Here is a 23382-nt window from a genome sequence, read left to right on the forward strand (position 1 = left end):
AAACTCCTTAACGTAGCTTTTAGCACAACACAGAGTGGAGGACACGGTGTTTTAGTCACATTACAACTATGTTAGGAAGCAGTGTTCAAACTGTAATGGGGAGCAAGTTGAGCACACAGTTCTATTGCATACTATCAAAAGATTTCAGCCCTGCCCACACCTGAATCAGAACTGTGCTGCTCCAACCAAGCTATCTCTACCTTTGGGGGAATTCTGCACCACTGCGCAATGCAGAATTTTGCAGAAATTAACAATGTGCACACAGAATTGCTATTCGACCACAGAAATGAGCTGCAGTGCTGCTAGTCACCACTAGGACCACTGGACTCAGCAGAGCCCAGCTTGCACATAGAAGACACTACTGGGGGAGGGAGCTAGAGAGTTCTGGCAGCTGCAGTTCCCAGCATGCTCTGAGGGAAGGAGAGGGTGGCACGCAGGAAACTCCATGCAAGCCTGAGATCAAGCATCAGGCTGTTTCTCCCTTTGGATCCCTGGGTTTTGGCAGGGTAGGGAGATGGGTATCTGGGCAAGGGGCCCGCAGCTGGGGTTATGGGTGTCTGCCTCCCCCACCCCACCCCAAGCTGGGTTCTGAGTGTGTGTGGTGGGGGAAGGAGGCAGAGAAACAGGAACTGGGCTGTCATAGGGATTTCTTTAACTCTCTACTCCTGAGGGAATTTTTGTGAGTGTCCATATTGTTATAAATATGCTTGCTGACGGGTATTTTGATATAAATTACCAAAATAATTGAAATTGGCCTGATTATGTACAGTGTTATTTTGACAAATAACATTCGTAGAATTTTAAAATATTGTGCAGAATTTTTTGGCACAGAATGCCCCCAGGAGTAGATGATCTTACATGGTTAATGCTAACGCAGTTCGGACCCTCTAGAGGGGCAAGGAATCACTGAGTGTGCTGCAGAACAAGATTACCCAGTCCTCCTGGATAACTCCATAATAGTATGTGGCATGACAGACAAACAAACAAACCAAAACGGAGGTACTAGAAGAGCGCCTCCTTTCAAATCAAGAACCACAAAAAGTATTTCAGAAGATGGCATACGGAGGGGTGGAAGATGGACCTGCACGGGTGTATTTTCAGAAGACCCTGTAGTCATTTAGAAATTAAACTGTTACACTGTTGGGGAGAGATCCTTCCCATTGTGCTTTGTGTTAGTCAGAAATCACAAGATTCCAACCCATGTGGGAGGATAAGGAGGATTTTCTAAAATGCACAGGGGTTCCAAAATGGCTATGAAAGTAGACCAACCTACTACTTTGTAAGTGGTAACAATGAATTCAGAGGCAAAGAGGCTAACTTAACATGGGCATGCAGTTAAACAGCTTCCAAAGGCTATTTAACTTCATGGTATATTTAGGATGGGGCTATTCCAAGAACCTAACACGGAGGACATAGAATATCAGCTTATGTAAAGGGCATTTAAAGATCTTTTAGGAAAAGTTTACACCACTCAAATGCTCTAAGGCAAGGACCATAACTTAAAGAATCAGCCTAGACCTTTGTAAGCCCTACAAATCCTCCAAAAAAACACCTCCAGATCTCAACACTGGTTAACTAAGTAATGCTTTCTACTGTACGGTTGTAAAAACATCTCAGTATCAACACCAACCCATTCAGAAAGGCAGAGAAGGATCAAGAGAGACTGCTAAAAAAAAAACCAACTCCAAATTCTGTAACCCCTTCCCAATGTACACATCATTCCTTCAAGAGACTGCCAGAAATGCTGTCCATATACACAAGGCTACATGCAGCCAGTTTACCACACACAATCCTAATTATGCACAGGCCATATCAATCACACACTGTACATTTTGTACTGACACAATCGTCATTTCATGGGGAGATTCTTCTTACTCCTTCTGGCAACAGAGAATCCTATTCAAACTCAAGGGATCACAAGTGTCTCCTCAAAGGGAGGAGAAAGGAAGACCTATTTATTCTCTGTGCAATTTATTTATTGCTGGGCTACAAAACAGCACTTAAGTACTGGCCTTTAGACAAATCCACTGAAGAGCTACAGCTCAGAAGGTAATGTGGCCTCTGAACGGTAGAAAAGTTTTGGGTTCAGCAAGTAGAATGCAATTATGTAAAATCAAAATATAAACTGCATTGTTTCATGTACAGTGGAACAAAAAATGCTGTTCTGTACTCACCCAAGACAGGCTGCTTTCAAACATTTCCAGCCTTTAAACAAAATTAGACTGTTTTAATTAGACTAATCGCAGGGCCAATGGATCTTTTCTACATTTTAAAAATGCATCCCCCTTCCCAGCTCCAATGTTTGTTCATTGGATTTGTTATAATCTAGTTCACCTTACACGCCCAGATTAAACACCCACTTTTAGACACAATGGCTTATCAGATTACCTTCCCTCAATCGTTCAGAGGAAGCACCTGCGGTCTCCAGATTAAAACTTTGGGCCTATTTTACAGACAAATGGCATCTTTCATCCTGAAGGATCCCAAAGCTCCTCTACAAACTGAACATATACAGTGACAAAAAAGCATCCATTTCTCAGGGGAAGCCAGTGGAAAACCTACATACAGCAACCTCTAGGGAATTTTTGGTCAAAGCCACCGGAACAAATTCCTTCTCTTGTGAAGAATGCAATGGGATCTTTAATACTCATGCACTGCAAACACAATACCCATTCTAAAGGTCTAGTCCAAAAAAAAGCTACTGTTAAACCTGCCTAAAACTCAGTTTATGAACCTCAGAATGATGAGGGGCTAAGTGGTCAGTACCATCCCAGAGCAATGCTTAGACAATACGGTCATCTCCTCCACCTTTCTGCCGGTAAAGCACTTTGGGATTAAAGGCTCTGTGCAAGAAATGTGTGGCCTGAGCACAGGACTGGGAATCAGAACTCCCAAATCAAGAGTTCTAACCCCTCCTTTGACTTCAGTTCTCTGTGATCTCGAGCAAATTATCGAACTTGTCCGGCTCCAGCAATAAAATGACAATAACTTAACTACCGATCTCCTAGGGGTGTTTGAGGATTAATTACAACTCATCAGTGTAACAGTGAGCTACCTTAAAAAAGGAGGGCCCTCTTCAAAAACCCTGCTGGTAAAGTGAAGCCTGATTAAGGTTAAACAGGACCTTTGGCTCAATAACTGGAGGTTATATCTATAGCGCCAGTGTTGTGTTTGGCACTACAGACCCACAGGGCGCTTGCCTTCTACATATGCCAATTATTTCAGCTCAATCCTGAACCATCAATTTTCCGAGTTTGAGTGTTACCCCAGAATAAGCTTTTCCTACTTAGTTTCTGATGAGGGCACGCTTGTGGCACGAGAAGCAGGTCGAGATGGTTTTGCTAGTGAGAGTTCTGGAACCCTTGAATTATCTTGTCTGATTGACATTTTCAGGGCCTCAGATGCATAGTATCGTGATTCAGCGCTGTCGTATGTGGGTTTACTAAGCCACAAATGCTCACTGTCCTTGTGTAGGAAATACCAGGTAGGCGGAGGGTGCTCAGCATCTTTAGGATGGGAAGGGTTAGTGGTGAACTCCACATGTCGAGAATTCATTCGTTTCCCGGGACTGCGGCCCTTCTTGTCCTTTCGGCTGCTCTTCAAGGCTTCTGGACGGCTGCGCTCTTGTGGCCTCACCTTCCCTGGAGGATGCCCATCAGTCATGTTCTCGTAGAAGCATTTCTCAGCATCATCATAAATAGGTTTCTCCAGCCACACCCCTGAAATCAATGCCTGCAAGGTCAATATCTGAGGCTTGCCATTTATTGTCTGGCATGCAGGACTGGGCAAACTGGTAACAAAAGAAGCACCAGAATGAACCACCACATCTGTTGACAGGCATGGTGTAGCAGGGGTTGCAGGAGTAGATAGAGCTGTTATATACCCTTCATCTGGAGTTCTTTGATCGACATCACCATAGTCACTGTTCCATCGTACCGATGGAAGATCTAGAAAGTGTGGGTGAACAAAAGATTGAGACCTTTCAACAAACACCTTCTCTGCCTCATCAAAGTTGAACTTGTTGACCCAGACATCCTGAATGACATGGTGACAAGCAATCAGACTGGCATGGGTGCAGTGCAAGGCTGCTGCGTTCTTCCTTGGCTTATGAACACCTGGGACAGCTTCTTCTGACCAGGACACTAATGCTGGCTGCTCAGCAGCCAGTTCAGTCTCAGCGGCTTTCTGGGTCAGGTCATCTGCAAGTTTCTTTCTGAACATGTTTTCAGCATGATCGAAGAAAGGTTTGTCAAACCACACGCCATCAGCTAATAAACCAGTCAGGACGAAATCTACCTTGGAGACCAAACTCTTGGTTTTTGGAGAGCGTTTCCTTTTCTTTTGCTTCTTCCCATTTCTCACTCTTTTCATGTCTTTCAATTCGCCCTCGACGGGATCATCGTGACAAACACTGTTCATTGCCTCCACCTCTTGGCACTTTTCAGTGGCTGAGGCTGCCAAAGTGGCTTCTCTTTCGTAGTGGAGCCTCTCCGCTTCATCATACTGGTGCTTGTCCAACCAGACCTTTTCTAGTGGGTACGGGAGCTTCCTAGTCCTCATCTTCCAAAGAGTGGCAGCATTAAAAGATAAGCACAATAATGTAGTTGCAACATAACTAAACAAGCCAATGGCATACATTAGATTTGAGCCATTTCTTAAGCACTGCAAAGTTTATATAAAAACCCACCACTCAGTCATGATTAATATATTAAGAAATGGTGCTTTGGGCATTTAATTCAATTTCCATTTCATTGTTTACACATTTCAGTGAGAAGGAATTAAGTTGTCCACATGTTTAATCCAAGTTCAAATTTGATCTATTTCTCTGTAAAGCACCTTTTTAATTAATTTATCTACGTCCACATTTGGTCTGGTTAGATCTGTATTAAGTCCTCAGAAACTAAAGCCACAGGGCTCTACATGTAGTTCACATTTTACACTGTAAGGCACACTTGTCAGTCGTGTAGGCCAAACTTGAATCCTTTTCAAAGTTTTATGATATAGTGGAGGGATTTTTCCAAATCACCACCTAATAAGCACCACCAATGTGCTAACTAGATACCCTTAAACCGGTATTTTTGGAAAACTTGCTTTTTTTTAAAAAAAAAAAGATTCCCTACTCATGAAGATCTTTTTGTAGACACTGCCAATATAGGACATGCTGTATTGTACTTGACTGCTATAAAACCAGCAGAGGAGCAAAGGAAACTATTCCCAGAGCTGCACGAAGTTAACTGAGATAGAGTAAGGTTATGTGTTAGTAATGGGCTCCCGGCTTTCTTGGAAACCATGAATCTCTCAAATATATTTTGAGCCAACAAACTTTGAAACTCACTGGATTTCAGTTAAAAATCAATTACTGCCAAATGAAAAGGACAAGAGTTTTTAAGAGCGTGTCTCAGGGTTCATATATATTAACCTTCATTATATGTGACAAGCTTATTTTAAACACAGCAATTTTAGAAAGATCTGCCTATAACTTTAAGCTAGATTTTGTTAAATGCTATTGTTTCACATTTAAATCAACTGAAATATCCCATACAAAGGAAGTGGCATAAATGTTGCATTTGTTTGGCATGAAAGTCTTGTGCTTTAACTATTGTTTATAATCCACTATGAAGTCAAATTTAGCTTCCAGGATATCAAAATTATCAAACATGATATTGGAGAGATTTTCCTAACTGCAGGATTTACAGCAGTGCTCAGAAATCCAGGTAAAGGTTAGCTACTAAATTTCAAGATAGTAAATTAGTAAAAAAAGAGTGTGTTGAATTATGCACAAATCCAATTTAAAATTAAGTAGCTGAAAAGACACTTCCCTCTTTGCTTACCTGCCAGTCTCAGTTTCAAGATTCTATTTCACTCTGCAATAGGTGATCAAATCAGAAATATTTAAAACTGAACATTTTCCAACATTCCATTAGGTGCAGATGGCAATACCAACAGTTGGAAAAAATAAACCAGAATTCCTATTTCAGGACTCGGCAGACAAGTAAAGGGGAAACCATTTTCAAATTTAAGTGCCTTTGCCATTTTAAACTTACACTTATTATTTTGGGGATTTTTACATTTATATTAAAAAAACTAACACCTAAATACAGTATTAAAATCACAATTTCTAAGGGGAACCCTTTTTTTTGCTTAAAAATAAAAATTGATACTTTTCATCCGGTAGAGAAGACAATGAACAACTCTTGCCAATTGAAACGAACAATATATTTCTCTTGATTAAAATATCAAAACTGGAAACCCTGAAAGTCAGGCTGATTTCATAAAAAAATAGTTTAACTGGATGCTCTACCATATGGACATTAATAAAACACTTCTTACTACAGTAAGCCACCAGTTTCAAAGATAGAGAATTAATCCTACTTATTACTTTCAAAGTCAAAGCGTCCCATTAAGTGGGTGGCAATGTGGGGATAAAGCAGCAACTCTATGATCTGGCCCTCAGGATAAGCTATGCTGTCACAGCTTCCTTGGCATTGTGACCAAGCAGGCAATGATGACATCAGATTATAGGTCAAAGTCAGAACATATGCTAGCTGCATAAAAATGACTAAAATGCTAATCAAGTGCACATAGTACTCTAGAATGTAAAGATGAGCATGTTACATGCTTTCATTGTAAAAGCATGGTAGCCCCACACTTATTTTAGTGTCAGATTTTTTACTTAGAAATATTTTACATGCTAACCTTTGTACTCAGAAAAAAGGAGCAGTCTCTAACCCACAAGACAAATATTGAATAGCAATACCTACTACAAGAAATCTTTTAAAGGGAATGGGGTGTTTGACTATTTACACCAAGGAACTGTTTTGCACAGGAGCTTCCAATGTATCTGCAGAAAAGTAGTAGCATCCTCCACAGAGGAAGAAATAATCTGAATTGTGGTTATTGAGCAGTAGGTGGAAAAGGAAAAGGGATGATGATACTGAAAAAGATTAGGACTGAAGAAAAAATAGGATTAGGACTTTTCACAGCCAGTGATTGCTTAAAACAGGTGTTGTTCAAAATTAAACTACAATCTTGCAAGGATTGTATAATTTTATTATACTGTTTACCTAGTTTTGACCATCTGAAGTGTACAAAATGTGAAAGTGCAGGGAAAGTGCATGCTTAGATCAGCATTTGACTAAGATGGATAGACCAGTTATGTCTATGAACCTGAACTTTTAAGGTACTGACTGCAACAGCTCAATAAGGACACTGAAGTGGGAGCTTCGGGTATTGTGAATGCATGAGGTGTTTTAGATTAATGGGAGGGGGGTGCTCATTGGATTTGGGTTCTCTTAAATCACACCAAGAATAAAATATAGGCTGGAAGTGAACAGATAAAGCCTTCCATTTAAAAAGACACATATGATTGTATCAGGTGAATCTGTGGCAGGCAAGTGCTTGCTCTGCATCTAAAGGTCACCTTCTGGTTACGATTCTCAACTACTTCAGAGAAGAGGGGAATATAGTCTTGGCTCTTAATATTCTGCTATTACATGTTTACCATTTAGTCTGCATTACTACACCTCTACCCCGATATAACACGGTCCTCGGGAGACAAAAAATCTCACCGCATTATAGGTGAAACGTTATATCAAACTTGCTTTGGGCCCGCCCTGTTCCTTGTTCCCTGACTGCGCCCTCCAGAGACCCCGTCCCTAATCACCCCCAGGACCGCACTGCACCCCCTACTCAACCCCTCTGTCCCCTGACTGCTCCGATCCCTATCCACCCCTCCCCGCCCCCGACAGGCACTCACCAGCGGCAGGAAGCGGAGCAGCCAGCCCCAGCCCACTCCACTCTGCCACCTCCGAGTGCAGGGAGGTTGGGGAAAGGATGCCCCCCTGCACTCACCTGCAGCAGGAAGCGGAGCAGCCCAGCCCCAGCCAGCTCCACTCCGCCAGCTCCCAGCTGTGACGTTCCACTTCCTGCCAGGCACGTGAGTGCAGGACCTTTCCCCAGCCGCCCCGCAGCGACATGGCTGGGGCCGCGTCACTCCGCTTCCCGCCAGAGGTGAGTGCGGAGAGGTGTCCCCCATACTCATCTGCGGCGGGAAGCGGAGCGCTGCGGCTGGGAGCTGGTGGAGTGGAGCAGGCTGGGGCCGGGCTGCTCCGCTTCTGCCACTGCTGGTGAGTGCGGGGAAGTGGGGGGGGGAGATCCCTTCCCTCAAGATCCCTCCCCCAAGCGACACAGCTGGGGCAAGAGAAGCAGAGCGGGCTGCTCCCAGCCCCCCGCTAATCCCCCGGGCCACTCTGGGACTGCGGGGCCACCAAAAGTGCCCTCCCACAGCTCCTGACCCCAGATCCTGGGGGCAGGAGGGGAGGAAGAGCCCCTGACTGCTGCCGAGACCCTCTGCCCCTTATCGAACCCCTCAGTCCTGGCCTGGCACCCTTAACACGCTGCTCAGAGCAGCGTGTCAGAGCTTCACCGCCTTGTATGTGAACCCACCTTATATCGGGTCACGTTATATCGAGATAGAGGTGTATAATTCAAGTCGGACATAAGAAGGCAACTGCATAGCAGATAAAACGGGAGGTTACTTAATCCAGTTTAACATAATTAGTGACAGTTTCTTGCAACTCCTCAAATGACCTCTTTGATTAATCAATGAATAGCAGTCATGGTGATGTGCATATATGGGGGTACATGTGCATTATGTATTTAATAAGGGTACTTAGGACATCATTACTATTGCAGGATTTATGTGTTCTCGTGTAAAACCATGAGAGATCTTCCTCTCCAAAGAGCTGAAACCAGAATGAACGGTAAATTCCTATAAGTATACGGTCATTTCTATTAGAAGACAGAAAACTTAAATTGACAGTGACTTGTTTATAACCAAGGTGAACAAAATCTTAGCACCAATACATCCAATCCAATGATTTTCTTGAAAAAAAGAAAGCAGAAGTGACAAGATATTGACCTGTAAGTACTTACTTTTTTAGTTCCTATGACAGCATTAAGAAATAAAGTTAGGAAAAGTGAGAAAGTTTTATTTCTAGAGACGCAGAACCAGTGAGAGCACAGTAAACGAGTTGTATAGCAGGTGGGATATTACTTGTATAAAATGTTTTAACTTTCAAAAGAAATTAGAAACAATACAGTTTACTGCGAAGTTGTGGCTGCTTAATACTAGTGAGTCTAGTACTAACTAAACAGAACTATGTACATATACGTCTAAAACCCAACTGTATTTGTTTTAAACTACTGTATCCAGCACTAAAAATACAATTAGATTACATACACACTGGAATTGTTACTTCAGTGTACTTGATAGGGATCAGCCTTGGGTAAACTATAAATGTTTTGAGTATCCAGAATAACCTATAGAGCTGTTAACTAGCTAGAGCTAACTGGCAGTTAACTCAATTAAAAAAAAAAAAAAAAAAAAGGACAAGCCTGTAGCAGAAGTTTGTTAAAAGATTATACAAGAACAATTTCTGGAAGAAGTCCAGTCCCCCTAAGAATTTAACAGGTCTCCTTTTTAGTCAAAAGACAGAAAATATACATATTTCTATATCTGTTAAACATGATGTTTTAAAAGTTAATTCCGTCAAACACCCAGCCTGTGGGCCACATGCAACCTGCTTAAGATATTTATCAGCATGATCAACTTAGCAGAAATCAAACTTTTATTTATTTTTTACATATAAAATGCTAGTGCGAAGAAAATCTTCCAAATGGGAACTGCATGCAACCAATTAAGAGCCTACAAACATCCTGAAACTGCTCTGAGACATGGCCAGTTCCCTTTTACCTCAATGGAGTGTTCATTCTTAAAACCAATTATGGTTACAGCTACACTAGAGAGTTTACCACCACTGTAAGCTATCTAACTGCTCTAAGCCCACGGGAGAGAATTCTCCCATCAGCACAGTGCTGTCCACACCGGCGCTTATGTCGGTGTAATTTACGTGGTTTATTCACACACCTAGGTGACAAATTATGCCAATTATGCTGTAGAATAGACATAGCCTATGACATTTTAAAAAAAATCAGATTTTTAAATAATATAAGTGTACAATTGCCAATGTAATTTGCACAATTATACACATAGGACAGTTTCATAAGTAAATACCTGATTTAACAAAAATACCACATCTACATTAGGGAAAGTATTTTAACAAGTTAAAACCCTAGTGTAGACAAAACCATTATTGCTTTAATATGTGTCAGCTTCTGGAGGTAACCCTGAGTAGCCAAGGCAACTCAGAACAGCACTGGTGGGTGCTTTGTAACACCCAGAGAGATTCATTTCACTTTCATGAGCACTAAGCTTTACAACTAAAAATTAATCTTACTGTGCTTTATGAATAATCTCTGCAACAATTTCTATTTCCGAGTACATCAACAGTAGAAATCAGAGAAGCAAAGAACCCTATTCTATACTTAAATGCAAAGTACAGTAACTCCTCATTTAACGTTGTCCCGCTTAATGTTGTTTCAATGTTACATCCCTGCTCAATTAGGGAACATGCTCGTTTAAAGCTGTGCAATGCTCCCTTATAACGCTGTTTGGCTGCCTGCTTGTAAGATTCTGTGGAAGAGCAGCAACTTTACAAGAGAGCATTGCCCAAGTTCCACTTCTCCACCTCCTCCCTCCCAGCGCTTCCCCCACTGCTAAACAGCTGTTTGGCGGCACTTAGGACTTTCTGGGAGGGAGGGAGGGGGAAGAGCAGGGACACACCGCATCTGCCAGCTGTTTGGCAGCAGGGAATCACTGGGAGGGAGGGGCAGGAGCAGGCCTGGGGTGGAGTGGGGACAGGAAGAGGCGGGCCTGGAGCATTCCTGGCAAAGTCCAAGCCTGTTCTTCTCCGGGGAAGCTGCCGCTGCTGCTGCAAAGGTGCTTCCTAGTGTTCTTGCCTGCAGTGGGCTGTGCCTGTGTGGGATAAGCCAGGGGCACTTCCCAACCATAGTACAAAGCAGTACTGTACAGTATATAATGCCTTTTCTCTGCCCCCAAAAAATTTCCTTGGAACCTAACCCCCTGCATTTACATTAAATCTTATGGGAAAATTGGATTCATTTAACATTGTTTCACTTAAAGTTGCATTTTTCAGGAATATAACTACAACATTAAGTGAGGAGTTCCTGTACAATCACCTTATAAGCCTTTATCGTGCTCTCTAAATTGAATATAGTTATTAGGTTCTTATGCATTTAATTCATCGTAACTATTCTAGGAGCCACTAGTATTATGTACAAAATGTTTCTATGATTATAAAAATATGTGTGCAGACTAGACAAGAAAAACGCAACAATGTGTGCTCTTGCTGCGCAGGTTGGATACTGGCCTTTGTATTATCCATGCCACTGAAACGTAACAGGCAGCAACTTAAGTGGTGGCACAAAGCGTACCAGCTATTTGTAAGACTCAAAACATCAAAAAGGCAATGGTTTTTGTGTTGATTAATACATAGCTTTCAACCTCCCTCACCCAATGTAAAGTTACACAGGACAATGCAGTGAAAACTTCCCATAACCAATATATAAGCAACATTAACCACCATCTAAAAGCCCTCTAAGTTTCAACAATTTCTAATTGAAAATGCATAGTTGCTCAGCTTCCTTTTCAGTTTCTGCTTATCATCACTTCTTGGCTGTCACAAACTAAAATAAGGCCATCACACTGGATTTCCAATGAAACAGGGGAATGCGTAGTTAAAAAAGTGATGAAAACATTTATATCAATATTTCATAAAACCCAAAATAAGATTTGAGCTTAAGCTTTTTACCTGTATTATTTTAAGATTGTGTTTTTCTTTTTCTTTTTTAAATGAAGGGAACACTTTTTCCACAGCAGCTGTTTCTGAAGGGAAATGTCAGCTGCTTTTCAAAATCCACAATCTTAAACAGTGCAAGATTACCAATGAGTTGACTGTATCTCCCTACAGTAGAGCCCATCGACAATGAAATAGGAGACAGGGAGAGGGGGGCCTGATGACATGTACCCAGAATCACCTGAGACACTGTTTTTGCCCCATCAGGCATTGGAATCTCAACCCAGAATCCCAATGGGTAGTGGAGACTGCGAGAAATGTGGGATAGCTACTCACAGTGCAACACTCCGGAAGTCGACGCTAGCCTGTGGACGCAGTCCGCCGACTTAATGCACTTAGAGCATTTTGTGTGGGGAGACACACAATCGACTGTATAAAAATGATTTCTAAAAAAATGACTTCTATAAATTCGACCTAATTTCGTAGTGTAGACATAATCCCTGTTGGCTTTGTCTAGGGGTATGTATAGAGTATTCTCACACTATCTCACATGTCACATCCATCCCCCAACAGAATCTACTGAAAGCTAATCCCAGCAACAGCAAGGAAAAATGTCAACTACAAGTGAAAACCCAGAGTGGAAAGAGAAATTTGGTAGTTAGTTCAATTATGTGCACATAAGCAAGAATCAGTTTAGTTAAGCATTTGATCTCACTAATGAAATTACCAATCCAGCTACCTGCAGTACTTTTTGTGGGGAGATTGCAGAGTGTTTCAGGACATAAATGAGCAAAAGGATTGCCAGTCAGCCAACAAAATGACAGTTGGGACCTCCCAACTATGATTCCTTGAAACCTTGACATCCGCCCCCAGGTGATTAGCAACCAATAATCAGCACCTAAAGTCACTCAGCTAATAGGTGCAGAAAAGCAAGTCTGGAGATACCTGTCACTGGGAAAGGCAGGCTCCATTTGCTCCTCCAGACAAGTGTGTAGTACTGCAGAAAATCAGTTGGAAAAGGATAAGAAATAAGTTAGTAAGAAAAAAATATATCAACTAGTATTGGAAAATTAACAGAATAGCAAGTGGGGGAGAGGAGAAAAGTATATACCTGTAAAGGAAAGGAGCAAAGCCAGACAGAGGAAAAGAATATGTACCTGAAAAGAAAAGTAGAAGTGAGCAAGGAGGCACATAGGGTGCATAACCAGAGAAGGTAATAAGGAACATCTGGCCAAGCCAAGCAACTCAATGGTATTTCTCCCATCTGTAACAGGATAGACTTTTTAATCCAATCAATTCCAAAATTTCAGGGAATGTTCTAGGCATCAATGGGCAGAACCCTATTGATTTTGGTGCAAATCAGAAAGCCAGAAGGGAGTAGAGGGGACACACAACCCCCTGCATTTAGTTAGCAGAACCTGCAGTTTTAACCACATCTGTAATTGTCTATAGATGTACAAGCCGGTTGATAGCAGCCATTATTGGGGGGTGAGGGGGGCTGAATGCCAGGAATCCCTGAAAGAGGAGGAATTGGAGGATGAAACACAAGTTTATGCAAGGAATGGAAAATGTAAGGAGCCCCTTATGCGTGCAATGCACTCAGATTACAGATACAACAAACCATGCGAGACTCTAGGTAATAACTATGGTTATGACCAGAATAAATCAGGATTAAACAGAGATTATGGAGTCAGATTCTGTTGCTGTGTAGCAAAGTGCAAGAACAGCAGCATAATCCTGTGATGTTCAGGACAGCCTGAGCTGTTACAGAGCTAAAAGGAGGTTGGGGATGATCAGCAGCTTGCTGGATCAGGCCCTTTCTTAGGGAGTGCTCAAGGATACTCCATGACAGATGGGCATAGCATCAGGGAGCTAAAGTACCTAAATAAGAAGACCCATCAGATTTTGCCTGATTTTGGATTTTCAGTGGAAAGAGCCTGAAGCGCCAGCAGAAGTTACCAGACTGAGAGCTGCTGAAAAGTGAGTCAGCACCACAGAGTTCACACCCCCCTCATCTCTGGGCTGCTGGCACACAAGACAGAGCTCCCTGGTTGTGAGGGGAGCACCAGGCAAACAGGCTGATGCTCACAGAGAGGGTGCAGGGGGAAGGGAGGATTCTTTGGAGGACTCTCCTATAATCCTTCCTGGGACCACCTGCATCCACAACTGAGCTCCTCAGCCGTAAGGGAAGAGGTAAGGGAAGCACAAGCTCGTAGCGAGGGGGAAGGAATTTTGGGAGGCTCACCTACGATCCCCCCCAAGGACTCTGCTCACAGCAGTCCTAGGGGGTGGGGGAAGGATTCTTCGAGCAACAGAGTCCCTGCTGCCACTCGCTATCATCCCCCTCCCCCACAGCAGGGCTCCCTGGCTATGAGGGCAGCATATGAAAAGCAGGATGGTGGACACGGGCAGGCATCGGGGGAAGCAGCGAGACACAGAATCCCTGCCCCCACCACCAGAAGCACCTGGCCACAGCAGGGCTCCTCGCCTGTGAGAGAAGCGGCGGCTGCTCATGGGGTGGAAAGGATCCTTGGGGGGGCACAGAGGGATGCAGATGAAGCCCCCTCCCGCCATAGGCCACACCTCCAAGCCACCAGCACCCACGGGGGAGGTCCCTGATCCCCAAACCACGAGCACCCATGGGAGAGGTCCCTGCCCCGCCCCCCCCCGGCCACCAGCACCCACGGGGGAGGCCCCTGCCCCGCCCACCAGCACCCACGGGGGAGGTCCCTGATCCCCAAACCACGAGCACCCACGGGGGAGGTCCCTGCCCCGCCCCCCCCGGCCACCAGCACCCACGGGGGAGGCCCCTGCCACCAGCACCCACGGGGGAGGCCCCTGCCCATGAGGGGAGCACGGGGCTGCTCACGGCGGGGAGGCTGGCGGGGAACCCGCCTCAGCCCGATGGCCCATCCCCCTCCCGCGCGGTGCCTCCCCCGGGCCCGGCCGTGACTCCAGGCCCCTCCACGCCCGCCCGGCCCCCGCGAGGGCTCCGTACTCACGCGGCGGGCGCGCGGCTCTACTCGGCCTCAGTCAGCAAAAAGGAAGCCGCGCTGGCCGCGCGGGGGATTGTGGGTCGCGGCGCCGACCAACCGTGGCTAGAGGGAGGGGGCGCCGGCTGGCGGCGGCGGCGCTGTGGGGGCTACGCAGAGCGGGCGCGGGAGTGGAACAGTCCGGGTGGGGAGTGGGTCTTTGCTGTGAGGGGAATGGCCGGTTCTGTGGAAGTACATCCCCGGCCGCGGCGGGGAACGGAAAGGGCCGAGGGATTGGACACCCCCTGTTGGGACAATGGAACATTCCGGCGAGGGTGCCGGCTATAGGAATTACAGCCTGCCACAGGGGGAGGAGTCCAATGGGAGAGGGGAGGACAGGACGTTCCACTTCGGGGGGGGGGCGGAGCAGCGACGGCGCATGCGCCGCCGGCCCGCCCTATCGGCTCTCAGGGGCGAGAGAGGAGACAAAAGACCTTGGCTCCCCGCCCCCACCCCCGGTTATAACGCGCCCCCCCCCGGGCCGGGCCCCTCCGTCTCCCCGGGACTGCGCGGGGCCGGGCGGGTTTATGGCTGCCAGCGGCCGCGGCCCCGGCGCCGGGCCCCGCCATGGATCCCGCCGGGGCGCGCGCTGAGCGGCCGCAGGCAGCCCCCCGCATGGCCTGCGGGCAGGGCGCGCTGCTGCCCCCGGCCACCGGGGACCCCCCGGCGCTGGGCCTGCGGGAGCCGCCGAGGCGGAGACGCTCCCCGGACGGGACGGGCGCCAGGCGGCCCCGGGGGCGACCGGGCAGCAGCAGCAGCAGCAGGGCCTCGCCGGGGCTGGAGGAGCCGAGCCGCCGGGAGCCTCCGGTGGAGCCGGGCGGACGGAGCCCGCTGGAGCTGGAGGAGCCGGGCAGCAGGGAGCCGTCCCCGGTGTGCCTGGAGCTGGGCGAGCCCGGGGCGGCGGCGCGGTGCCGGCGGGGCGGGGGGCCCCCCGGGCGGGGCCCCGCGGGGCTGTCGGTGAAGATGGCTTTCCGCCGCGCCTACTCCATCAAGGACAAGCTGCAGGCCATCGAGCGGGTGAAGAAGGGCGAGCGGCAGGCCTCGGTGTGCCGGGACTTCGGGGTGCCCGGCGGCACGCTGCGCGGCTGGCTCAAGGACGAGCACAAGCTGCGCTGGTTCCTGGACCAGCTGGGCGGCGAGGTGGGCACCCAGCGCAAGAAGATGCGCCTGGCCAACGAGGAGGAGATCGACCGGGCCGTCTACACCTGGTTCCTCACCCTGCGGCAGCACGGCGTGCCGCTCTCCGGGCCCATCATCCAAGCCCAGGCCGAGGCCTTCGCCCGCCAGATCTACGGGCCCGAGTGCACCTTCAAAGCCAGCCATGGCTGGTTCTGGCGCTGGCAGAAACGGCACGGCATCTCCAGCCAGCGCATCTATGGCGAAGGCGGTGGAGGGGGGGACCCCGCCGCTCCAGGGACCCCGCCGCTCAAGGCTGAGCTGGAGCCCGGGGCCCCCTCTTCCACCTTTCCGGACCCTTCGCTGCTCCTGCCCCCGCCGCCTCCTCCTCCAGCCGCTGCGGCTCCTTCGGACGGGGGAGGCTACGGGGACGAGCAGATCTACAATGCCAATGTAACTGGACTCTACTGGAAGCTGCTGCCAGGCCAGGCTGGAGAGCTGCGGGCCCATTCCCCCCGCCTGCAGGCTCCCCCCCGTCGGAGGCTGGTGGTGAAGGAGCGCGTCACCGTGCTGCTGGCTGCCAACCTGACTGGCTCGCACAAGCTGAAACCGCTGGTGGTTGGGGGGCTCCCAGACCCACCCAGTCTCCGGCACCACAACCAGGACAAGTTCCCGGCCTGCTACCGCTACAGCCCCGAGGCCCGGCTCGGACCTGCCCTTCTCCGGGCCTGGTTCTTTGAAGACTTTGTGCCAGGAGTCAAGCGTTATCTGCGCCGCAGCTGCCTCCAGCAGAAGGCGGTGCTGCTTCTCAGCAGCCCCCCGCCGCCCTCCGGTGCTGGCCCAGAGGAGCCACCCCAACTGCAGACCCCAGATGGCTCCATCCGAGCCCTCTTCCTCTCCAAGGCTGCGGCAGGGGGCAGCTCAGCTGGAGGGGGAGGCCGTATCCCCGCCCCGCTGGAGCAAGGCGTGGTGTCTGCCTTCAAGCAGCTCTACAAGCGGGAGCTGCTGCGATTGGCCGTGTCCTGCGTGGCCAGTGGGGGAGGCGGCCCCGCTGGGGGGCCCAGCCCAGCCGGCGGTGGGAGTGGCCCCCTGGACTTTGTGCGCTCTTTCCTGCTCAAGGACATGCTGTACCTCGCTGGCCTCTCCTGGGACCTCATCCCTGCTGGCTCCATCGAAAAGTGCTGGCTGCTCGGGCTGCGTGCTGCTTTTGAGCCCCAGCCTGGGGAAGAGGAACAGGGGGAACCACTGGGTGGGGATGGAGGCGGTGGGGACAGCAAGGTCTTCAGCGATCTCACCCATCTGGCTGCCCTGGCCTATAAACGCCTAGCACCCGAGGAGGTGGCCGACTGGCTGCACCTGGACGATGCGGCACCAGGCATGGAGGGGGAGGATGGGGAAGGGGATGGTGGAGATGAAGGACCTGGAGGCTGTGGCGGGGATGAGGATGAGGAGGCAGCAGGGATGGATGCAGGCAGTGGGGGAGGCAGTGGAGTGGAAGAGGGAGGGGAGCCCCCAGTGCCCACGGCCCGGGAAGCCATCAGGGGCTTGGAGACAGCACTACGCTGGCTGGAGAGCCAGGACCCCCGGCAGGTGGGACCACTCAAGTTGGTGCAGCTCCGCTCCCTCATTAGTATGGCCCAGCGGCTGCACCAAGGGGGTAGCTCAGACTCATAGGGGGTGCGAAGGGGACTGGAGCTGGTCAGCCGCCTACTGCTGCATCTTTGGGGGTGTAGCCCCACCAGACTCCCATGGGATGGATGGGGACTAACCCCACTCTGCAATGGGACTGACAATGGGGAACCCAACCCCCCCCACCCATCATTGCTAGGGAGTGGGGTCTAATACCTCGTGGGGTTCAGATGTCCCTCCCCCTGGGGCTACCCCCCTGTCACTGAGGGGTACGCCTACTTCCTGGGGCTAATAAGGGGGGATAACCCACTGTAAAATGCCATCACTGAGGGCTATTCCTCACTCTAAACATCATTGGGAGGTGCTATTCCCTACTCATGGAACGTAGGGGGATAATTCCGAGCAACATCACTGGAGGGCTAATCCTTACCCCTGACATCAGCAGATCCTCCAACCCATGGGGCAGAGGCAGGGGGACCAATCTCCGTATCCAGTGTCGCTGCAAGGAAGGGGCTTACCGCCATTTTCCTGGGATTGAGGGGAGACTAACCAACGTCCCTGAGAAGGGCTGAGGCGGGGGACTGGCCATCAGTGGGTCAGAGAAGGCACGCTGCCCCCTAGCTTGACTGAGAGGAGGGGATTCTCCCTCACAGGAGTGGGACTAATGAAGATGGCGGCAGTAAGAATCCTGCTGTGAGGGGAAGGGGGCCTGCATGGCTACACACGCCAAGAGAGGCTCTTCCTTCTCAAGTTGTAAAGAGGAAAACAAATGCTGGGCAAGGAACGAAGCTAAACGGATAGCTTGCCTGCAGTCTCCCACACAAAGTTCTGTGGAGGTGAATCCAGGTGGCACCAGCAGCCTCACTGTCCAGACCCAAATCATCAATGGACTGTAGCTGCTACCAGGATGTAAACTGGCAGCCACGTGCTTGGGTATCTTTTTGTAAGAACTAACGTTACACCCTGGCGAGGGCTGGTCATTCATACCCTTCCCATTTGCTAACTGGTTGCTTGTTAAGCTAGGGTGGGTTTAAAACTGGGGTGGGTTTTACATGCACTGGATTAGAACTGGTACGCTCTGGGCTGGGGGTACTCTTAATAAGCTACAGGCCACCCCGAGAGCTGGTGAGCTAATGTAAACTCCGCGGTTACTTTCTGTGCACAAGGGATGCTATAGCTCTTAAACCATGGATACTTCAGTCTCTTTAAAAATTAAAATACCGTTTTTTGCAATCATAGCAAAATAGTTAAGCCTGGTGGCTAGGAAGAGAACGAAATTCCCTTCAGCGGTGGGACATTCTGCAGGCAGCAGATTCTTGGTTTTGCCTCTATAGAGGCTGTTATAGTGAGGCAGCTTGTTACATGTCCTGCAGCTGGAGCGAGGCAGGAATTGGAGGGGCCCACAACATTTATATTAAAAAATAGAGGCATGAGATTCTAATTGGAATCTTTTTTTTATTTTTTGGCCTGGTTTTAAAAAAAATACTTTTAGTCTGGCTAGTTAGCAAAAATAAAAAATAGTTAGTTGAACAGTCCTGCATTGTGGCAGGTGGGGATGGATACTTAGCCATCTTTTCCATCTCATAACATAACTATGAAGATCTAATCAATTTCTGTTCCACTGGGAGAGTGGGGGTTGGTAAATCGTCCCCTTAGCAGGATGTATAGTGAAGCAAAATAGATTTTAATGTGACTTGTCTTCAAATGATGTGGCAATTAAGCTTTTGATTTAACCCTTGAAATTGCATTAACTGTACATGATTCTCCTAAATTTGTTTCAATAGGCAAAGTCATCCGGTTACCTGTTTAAAAAAAAAACAAAAAAAACCACTGGCTGCTCTGAAAAATAATCTCTTGAATTGTAGTTCAACTCTTGCTTCTGAGCCCATGAACTAATACTGAGACTTGTTTACAAAATAAAATCTCATAGCTTGAGACCAAGAAGAGTGAATAAATTGATACCGTTGCCTTATAATCCTGGTTTTCTCCATTTGGATAATCAGCTCTGAACAGTGTCCTTTAAAACTGGAATTCCAGCTTCTGCTTTGGAGTAGCTTTATTAGGGACAGGTGAAGACTGCCTGCTAGCAAATGAAAGACAGTTAATTTAGGAAACAATAGAGAGACAAAAACTAGCACAAAACTGACAGCAGGGTTCATATTACAAGGAAACTGTCTTTTCAAAAATATAAAGGTAAATTCCACTACAGTAAAGTTAAACACTTAGATTACTGGAGCCATGTGCACTTTTAAAAAATATATTTATTTTTGCTGTTCAATTTGCACTGTCTTCAGAGCCAGCATATGAAAATAGTTTAAACAATTTCAGTTTTCTCACTGTCACATACAAGCATATGGCAGTGTTTGAGTTGTGTACACCATGGGACAGTTTTAAGTTACACAATTACACTGATTTACTTACTTTAATTATTTAAAAATCATTTCTACTACGTTTTGTAATTTTTTTTTAACAAAACTTAAATTTTCACCTTAAGCTACCTATATCACTTGAAAATAGGTCAGCAATTTGTATATTGCTGAAAGATATCCTTTAGTCAAACACTAGTCTGGCTCAATACAGAGGTCATGTGAAATTATATGGCCTCTCTTGTACTGGAGGTCAGACTAGGTGATCTAATAGTCCCTTTTTGGCCTAAAATGTCTGTGAATCTCTACGAAGATTTAAAATGTCACTCTGTTGATGATGCATGTGACAGAATAGACGCCAGCTATCATGAGCTGCTTTATATGTATATGGCTAAGAGGTGTAGGAATGTTTATCGGAAAAGTGATCTGTTAAAGGATGAGCCATTAACTACAAAAATCAGGATTAAACACGGCAAAAAAGTAAGTAGTACCTGGTTCAAAAAAATAATGTAATTGGAACAGATTTCCTTAAATCAGTAAGGATTTAACTTCAGTTTTTATAAACATTTTGCTAAAAGCTTGTTTTAAAAGTACTCCCCCTCAATCTGATGAGTGTCATAAAGAGAACCAGGAAAAGATTATTAGGAAAATACAATGAATGCTTGGGACTCAAATGGACTGTTTGAAGGAACGAAACCGATTTCCTTTGTTTCCACTACGGCAAATGGAAAGGCCCCACCCTAAAATTTTTTGTTGGTGGGAGCAAAGTGCAGCTCAGAGCTTGGCAAGATGGAATATTACATGCTGGGACATGTAGTCTCTGGGTTGAGCCTCTTAAAAATGACAGTGGCTGTAAAATGTTTTTTATGTAACTTAGGTTCATCCCTCAGCCTTCCAGCATGCTGCCAGCATTAGTCCCAGTTGGGCAAAGGTTGGATAGCACTGGGACATATCTGTATGGAAACTAGGGGTGGCTAAAGCAGCAAGCTGAAAGGTGAAACAACCACCAGAGGAGCAGCGAAATCCACTGGAGGAGAAGATTCAAGAAGTTAGGAGTAATCAACAGTGCCATGGCTTTCAGAGGCTTGGGATGATGAGGATGGAGTAAGTGTTGTGATTTTGGTCTGGAAGAGAGCTCTGTCTCACTAGTGTGTAGAGGGTGGGAGCCAGATGGAAAGTCAAGGGTCAAATTGGAAGGTGATGTCAGATCTTATTAAAGAAATCTGGACGACCCCATGTGAGAGGGGCAGGAGAGAGTCAGAAGTAGCAAAATGAGCTGGGGCTACAGGTGTGATGGAGGAGAAATGAAAATGCTGGTAGAATTGAAGAGAGTAAATTTGTAGTGGAGGAAATCTGCAGTGTCGTGTGACTTACCCCAGAGATGATTAATACCACCTGAACAAGAGTGGAGACAATGGGTGTAGTGGTTTTTTTAGCTGCCATGTGGCTCAGAGGAGACCTGAGAAGATGCTGTCCCTGCCCCAGAGATCCGACAATCTAATATTTGCTGACATGAATGAAGGTGACAAAGAGGTGATGAAGTAAGAGAGGTACAAGCTGTACCACCACACTGATAAGCCATGTGTGTATGTTCACAATTAGGGAGTACAGAAAAATTATTTGGAGCTCATTTTAGCATGTTGGTGAAGTCATGTAATTTCTAGATAGGCAACAATCAGGAAACTTTCTACTGTTTTTAAGAAACATAAATAAATACTGGTAAACTTCAGGCCCTGTATGTTTCATCTGGGAACCTACTTGTTTTGAAATGCTTGGTGGTGAGGCTTCTCTTTGAGTGGCCAGCTGTGCTTTGCAGTACTAGCTGCTGTAAAAGACTCTTCCCTGCAGCCCCGCTCCCACCCAACCCCCTGAAAAAAACACCCAGTATGGCCGACTGTAGCAATCTCATTCTGGCGTGTATCTTTTCTGCCATTCCTAACAGAGTCTGTCAGTTACTGCTTCCAATCCTGGACTTCAGGAATTAATAAAGCCATCAGTCAAGTGAAAGGTGTTTTTTCAAAAAATTTGTTATACTGAGGGAGAGCTGGTGAGCTGCACAGAAACAACACTTCATAAATCCATGATGACCCTCCTTGTCCTCTCTCTCACCCACTCACATACACAAATATCCTGGCATATTTCAGTGTGTCACCTTTTGGGAATTGCTGCTTGGGTGTCTTCAGGCCTAAATGTCAGCTCTTCTGTGTTGATGCTTCCAAGGAGCTGCTGCCCCTGAAAGAGGGGTTAGGGTCTGTATCTCCCAGGCGCGCTTTTGTCTCCCAGCATGAAAAAAAATCCTTGTGTTGTGCATGGGGGGAGAGGGTGAGAAGAGAGGAAAAAGGGATGGTATTCTCCCCACGTTACTTCCATAATTCCAGAGTACTTGGTTGTTTCTGTTAGGATGATCAGCAGCAAAATAGTTTATTATACAGATTCAGTCACTGGAGGGGACAAGTGAATGTTCACACCTGGTTTTTTAATATCCTGTTGATGTGCCACATAATCTTGCAGCTGCATGCATCAATTTTTTTTAACTTGTGCTTCTCCACTCTTAAATGTGGTTGCCATCTCAACATTGGCACGATGAGTCATAGATTCCAAAGCCAGAAGGGACCATGGTGATCATCTCCTGACCTCCTGTACGTCACAGGCCAGGGAACTCCCCCAGAATAATTCCTAGAGCAGAGCTTTTAGAAAAACATCCATAGCGGTGCATTGTTGCGATCTCAGAGCTACTTTTTCAGTGCTGTGTTGGGTCCCAGTCAAAGTTATTGTTGCAGTAGTAAGGGCTGTGGTGTAACGCTGACATCTCAAAATTTTGCCACTGAGTGCTTTGGGTATTGGCAGTCTTTGGAGGAGTAACTTAGCGGCAAACAGATTTAGTTCTAATATGTTTGTTACCTACTGGGAGGTTCATCCGGTGTGACTAGGGGCTGCTGCCTCAGCCAGCTACTTGATGGTACAGAATAATTCTCAGAGGCTGAAATGCAAGGGTGGTGTGTTGTAATTCCAGTTATGAGAACCCTGGAGCTCTTGGTATGGGTCTATCATGAAGGTCTTTTGAAACACAGTTTAACTCCGTCCCCAAGAATAACCGCTCCCTTCCCCAGACATGGAATGGGAAGGCCTCTCTTTTATGTCCCGTATTTCACCCTGTGAAGCACCAAAGTTCAGAATTACACAGCTAGGAATATTCTGCCTAGGAAGTGACTGGATTGTCAGAATCCAAATGTAGTGATCTGGTGGAATGGGGAGTGGTCCTGTCTGGGACTGGGAGTCAGGACACCGGGTTTCTAATCCTATCACTGTGGCTGTGGGGGGAGCGGGGGAGGGAGAATATGGTAGAGTCCAGGGGATACTGGACTCTTGGGTTCTGCACCAAACTCTGGTAGGGAGTGTAGGCTAGTGGGGGGCAGGGGTCTGAACTGCGTTCGTGGCTTTAGGAGGCAGTGGTGTCCGATCTAATGAATAGAGCAAGGCAATGGCAGACAGCCAATCTCTCTGCTTCCCAGTAGGAAAACA

The 23382-nt window shown here is 47.2% G+C and overlaps 2 protein-coding genes across 8 annotated transcripts in view; one reads left to right on the plus strand and one right to left on the minus strand.

The window, feature by feature from the left end:
• Positions 1 to 14874, minus strand: part of LOC123364745 (elongation factor 1-delta-like) — a 34012-nt gene extending 19138 nt beyond the window's left edge. For 3 of the 7 annotated variants that reach the window (XM_045007106.1, XM_045007105.1, XM_045007104.1), the window contains exon 1: positions 3287 to 4560. In XM_045007106.1, coding sequence (XP_044863041.1) covers positions 3287 to 4560 — 1274 coding nt within the window. Of the gene's footprint in view, positions 1 to 3286; positions 4561 to 12662; positions 12708 to 14719 lie in introns of those variants that run through there. The other 4 variants (XM_045007109.1, XM_045007111.1, XM_045007108.1 and 1 more) reach the window with 4 other exon arrangements.
• Positions 14875 to 15277: 403 nt separating this feature from the next.
• Positions 15278 to 19804, plus strand: LOC123362509 (tigger transposable element-derived protein 5-like). Its single transcript, XM_045002859.1, has one exon. It carries the CDS (start codon positions 15317 to 15319, stop codon positions 17537 to 17539), a length of 2223 nt encoding a protein of 740 aa, XP_044858794.1. The 5' UTR covers positions 15278 to 15316; the 3' UTR covers positions 17540 to 19804.
• The last annotated feature ends 3578 nt before the right edge of the window (positions 19805 to 23382 follow it).

The sequence above is a fragment of the Mauremys mutica genome, chromosome 2 (assembly GCF_020497125.1).
Source record: "Mauremys mutica isolate MM-2020 ecotype Southern chromosome 2, ASM2049712v1, whole genome shotgun sequence".
Lineage (NCBI taxonomy): Eukaryota > Metazoa > Chordata > Testudines > Geoemydidae > Mauremys > Mauremys mutica.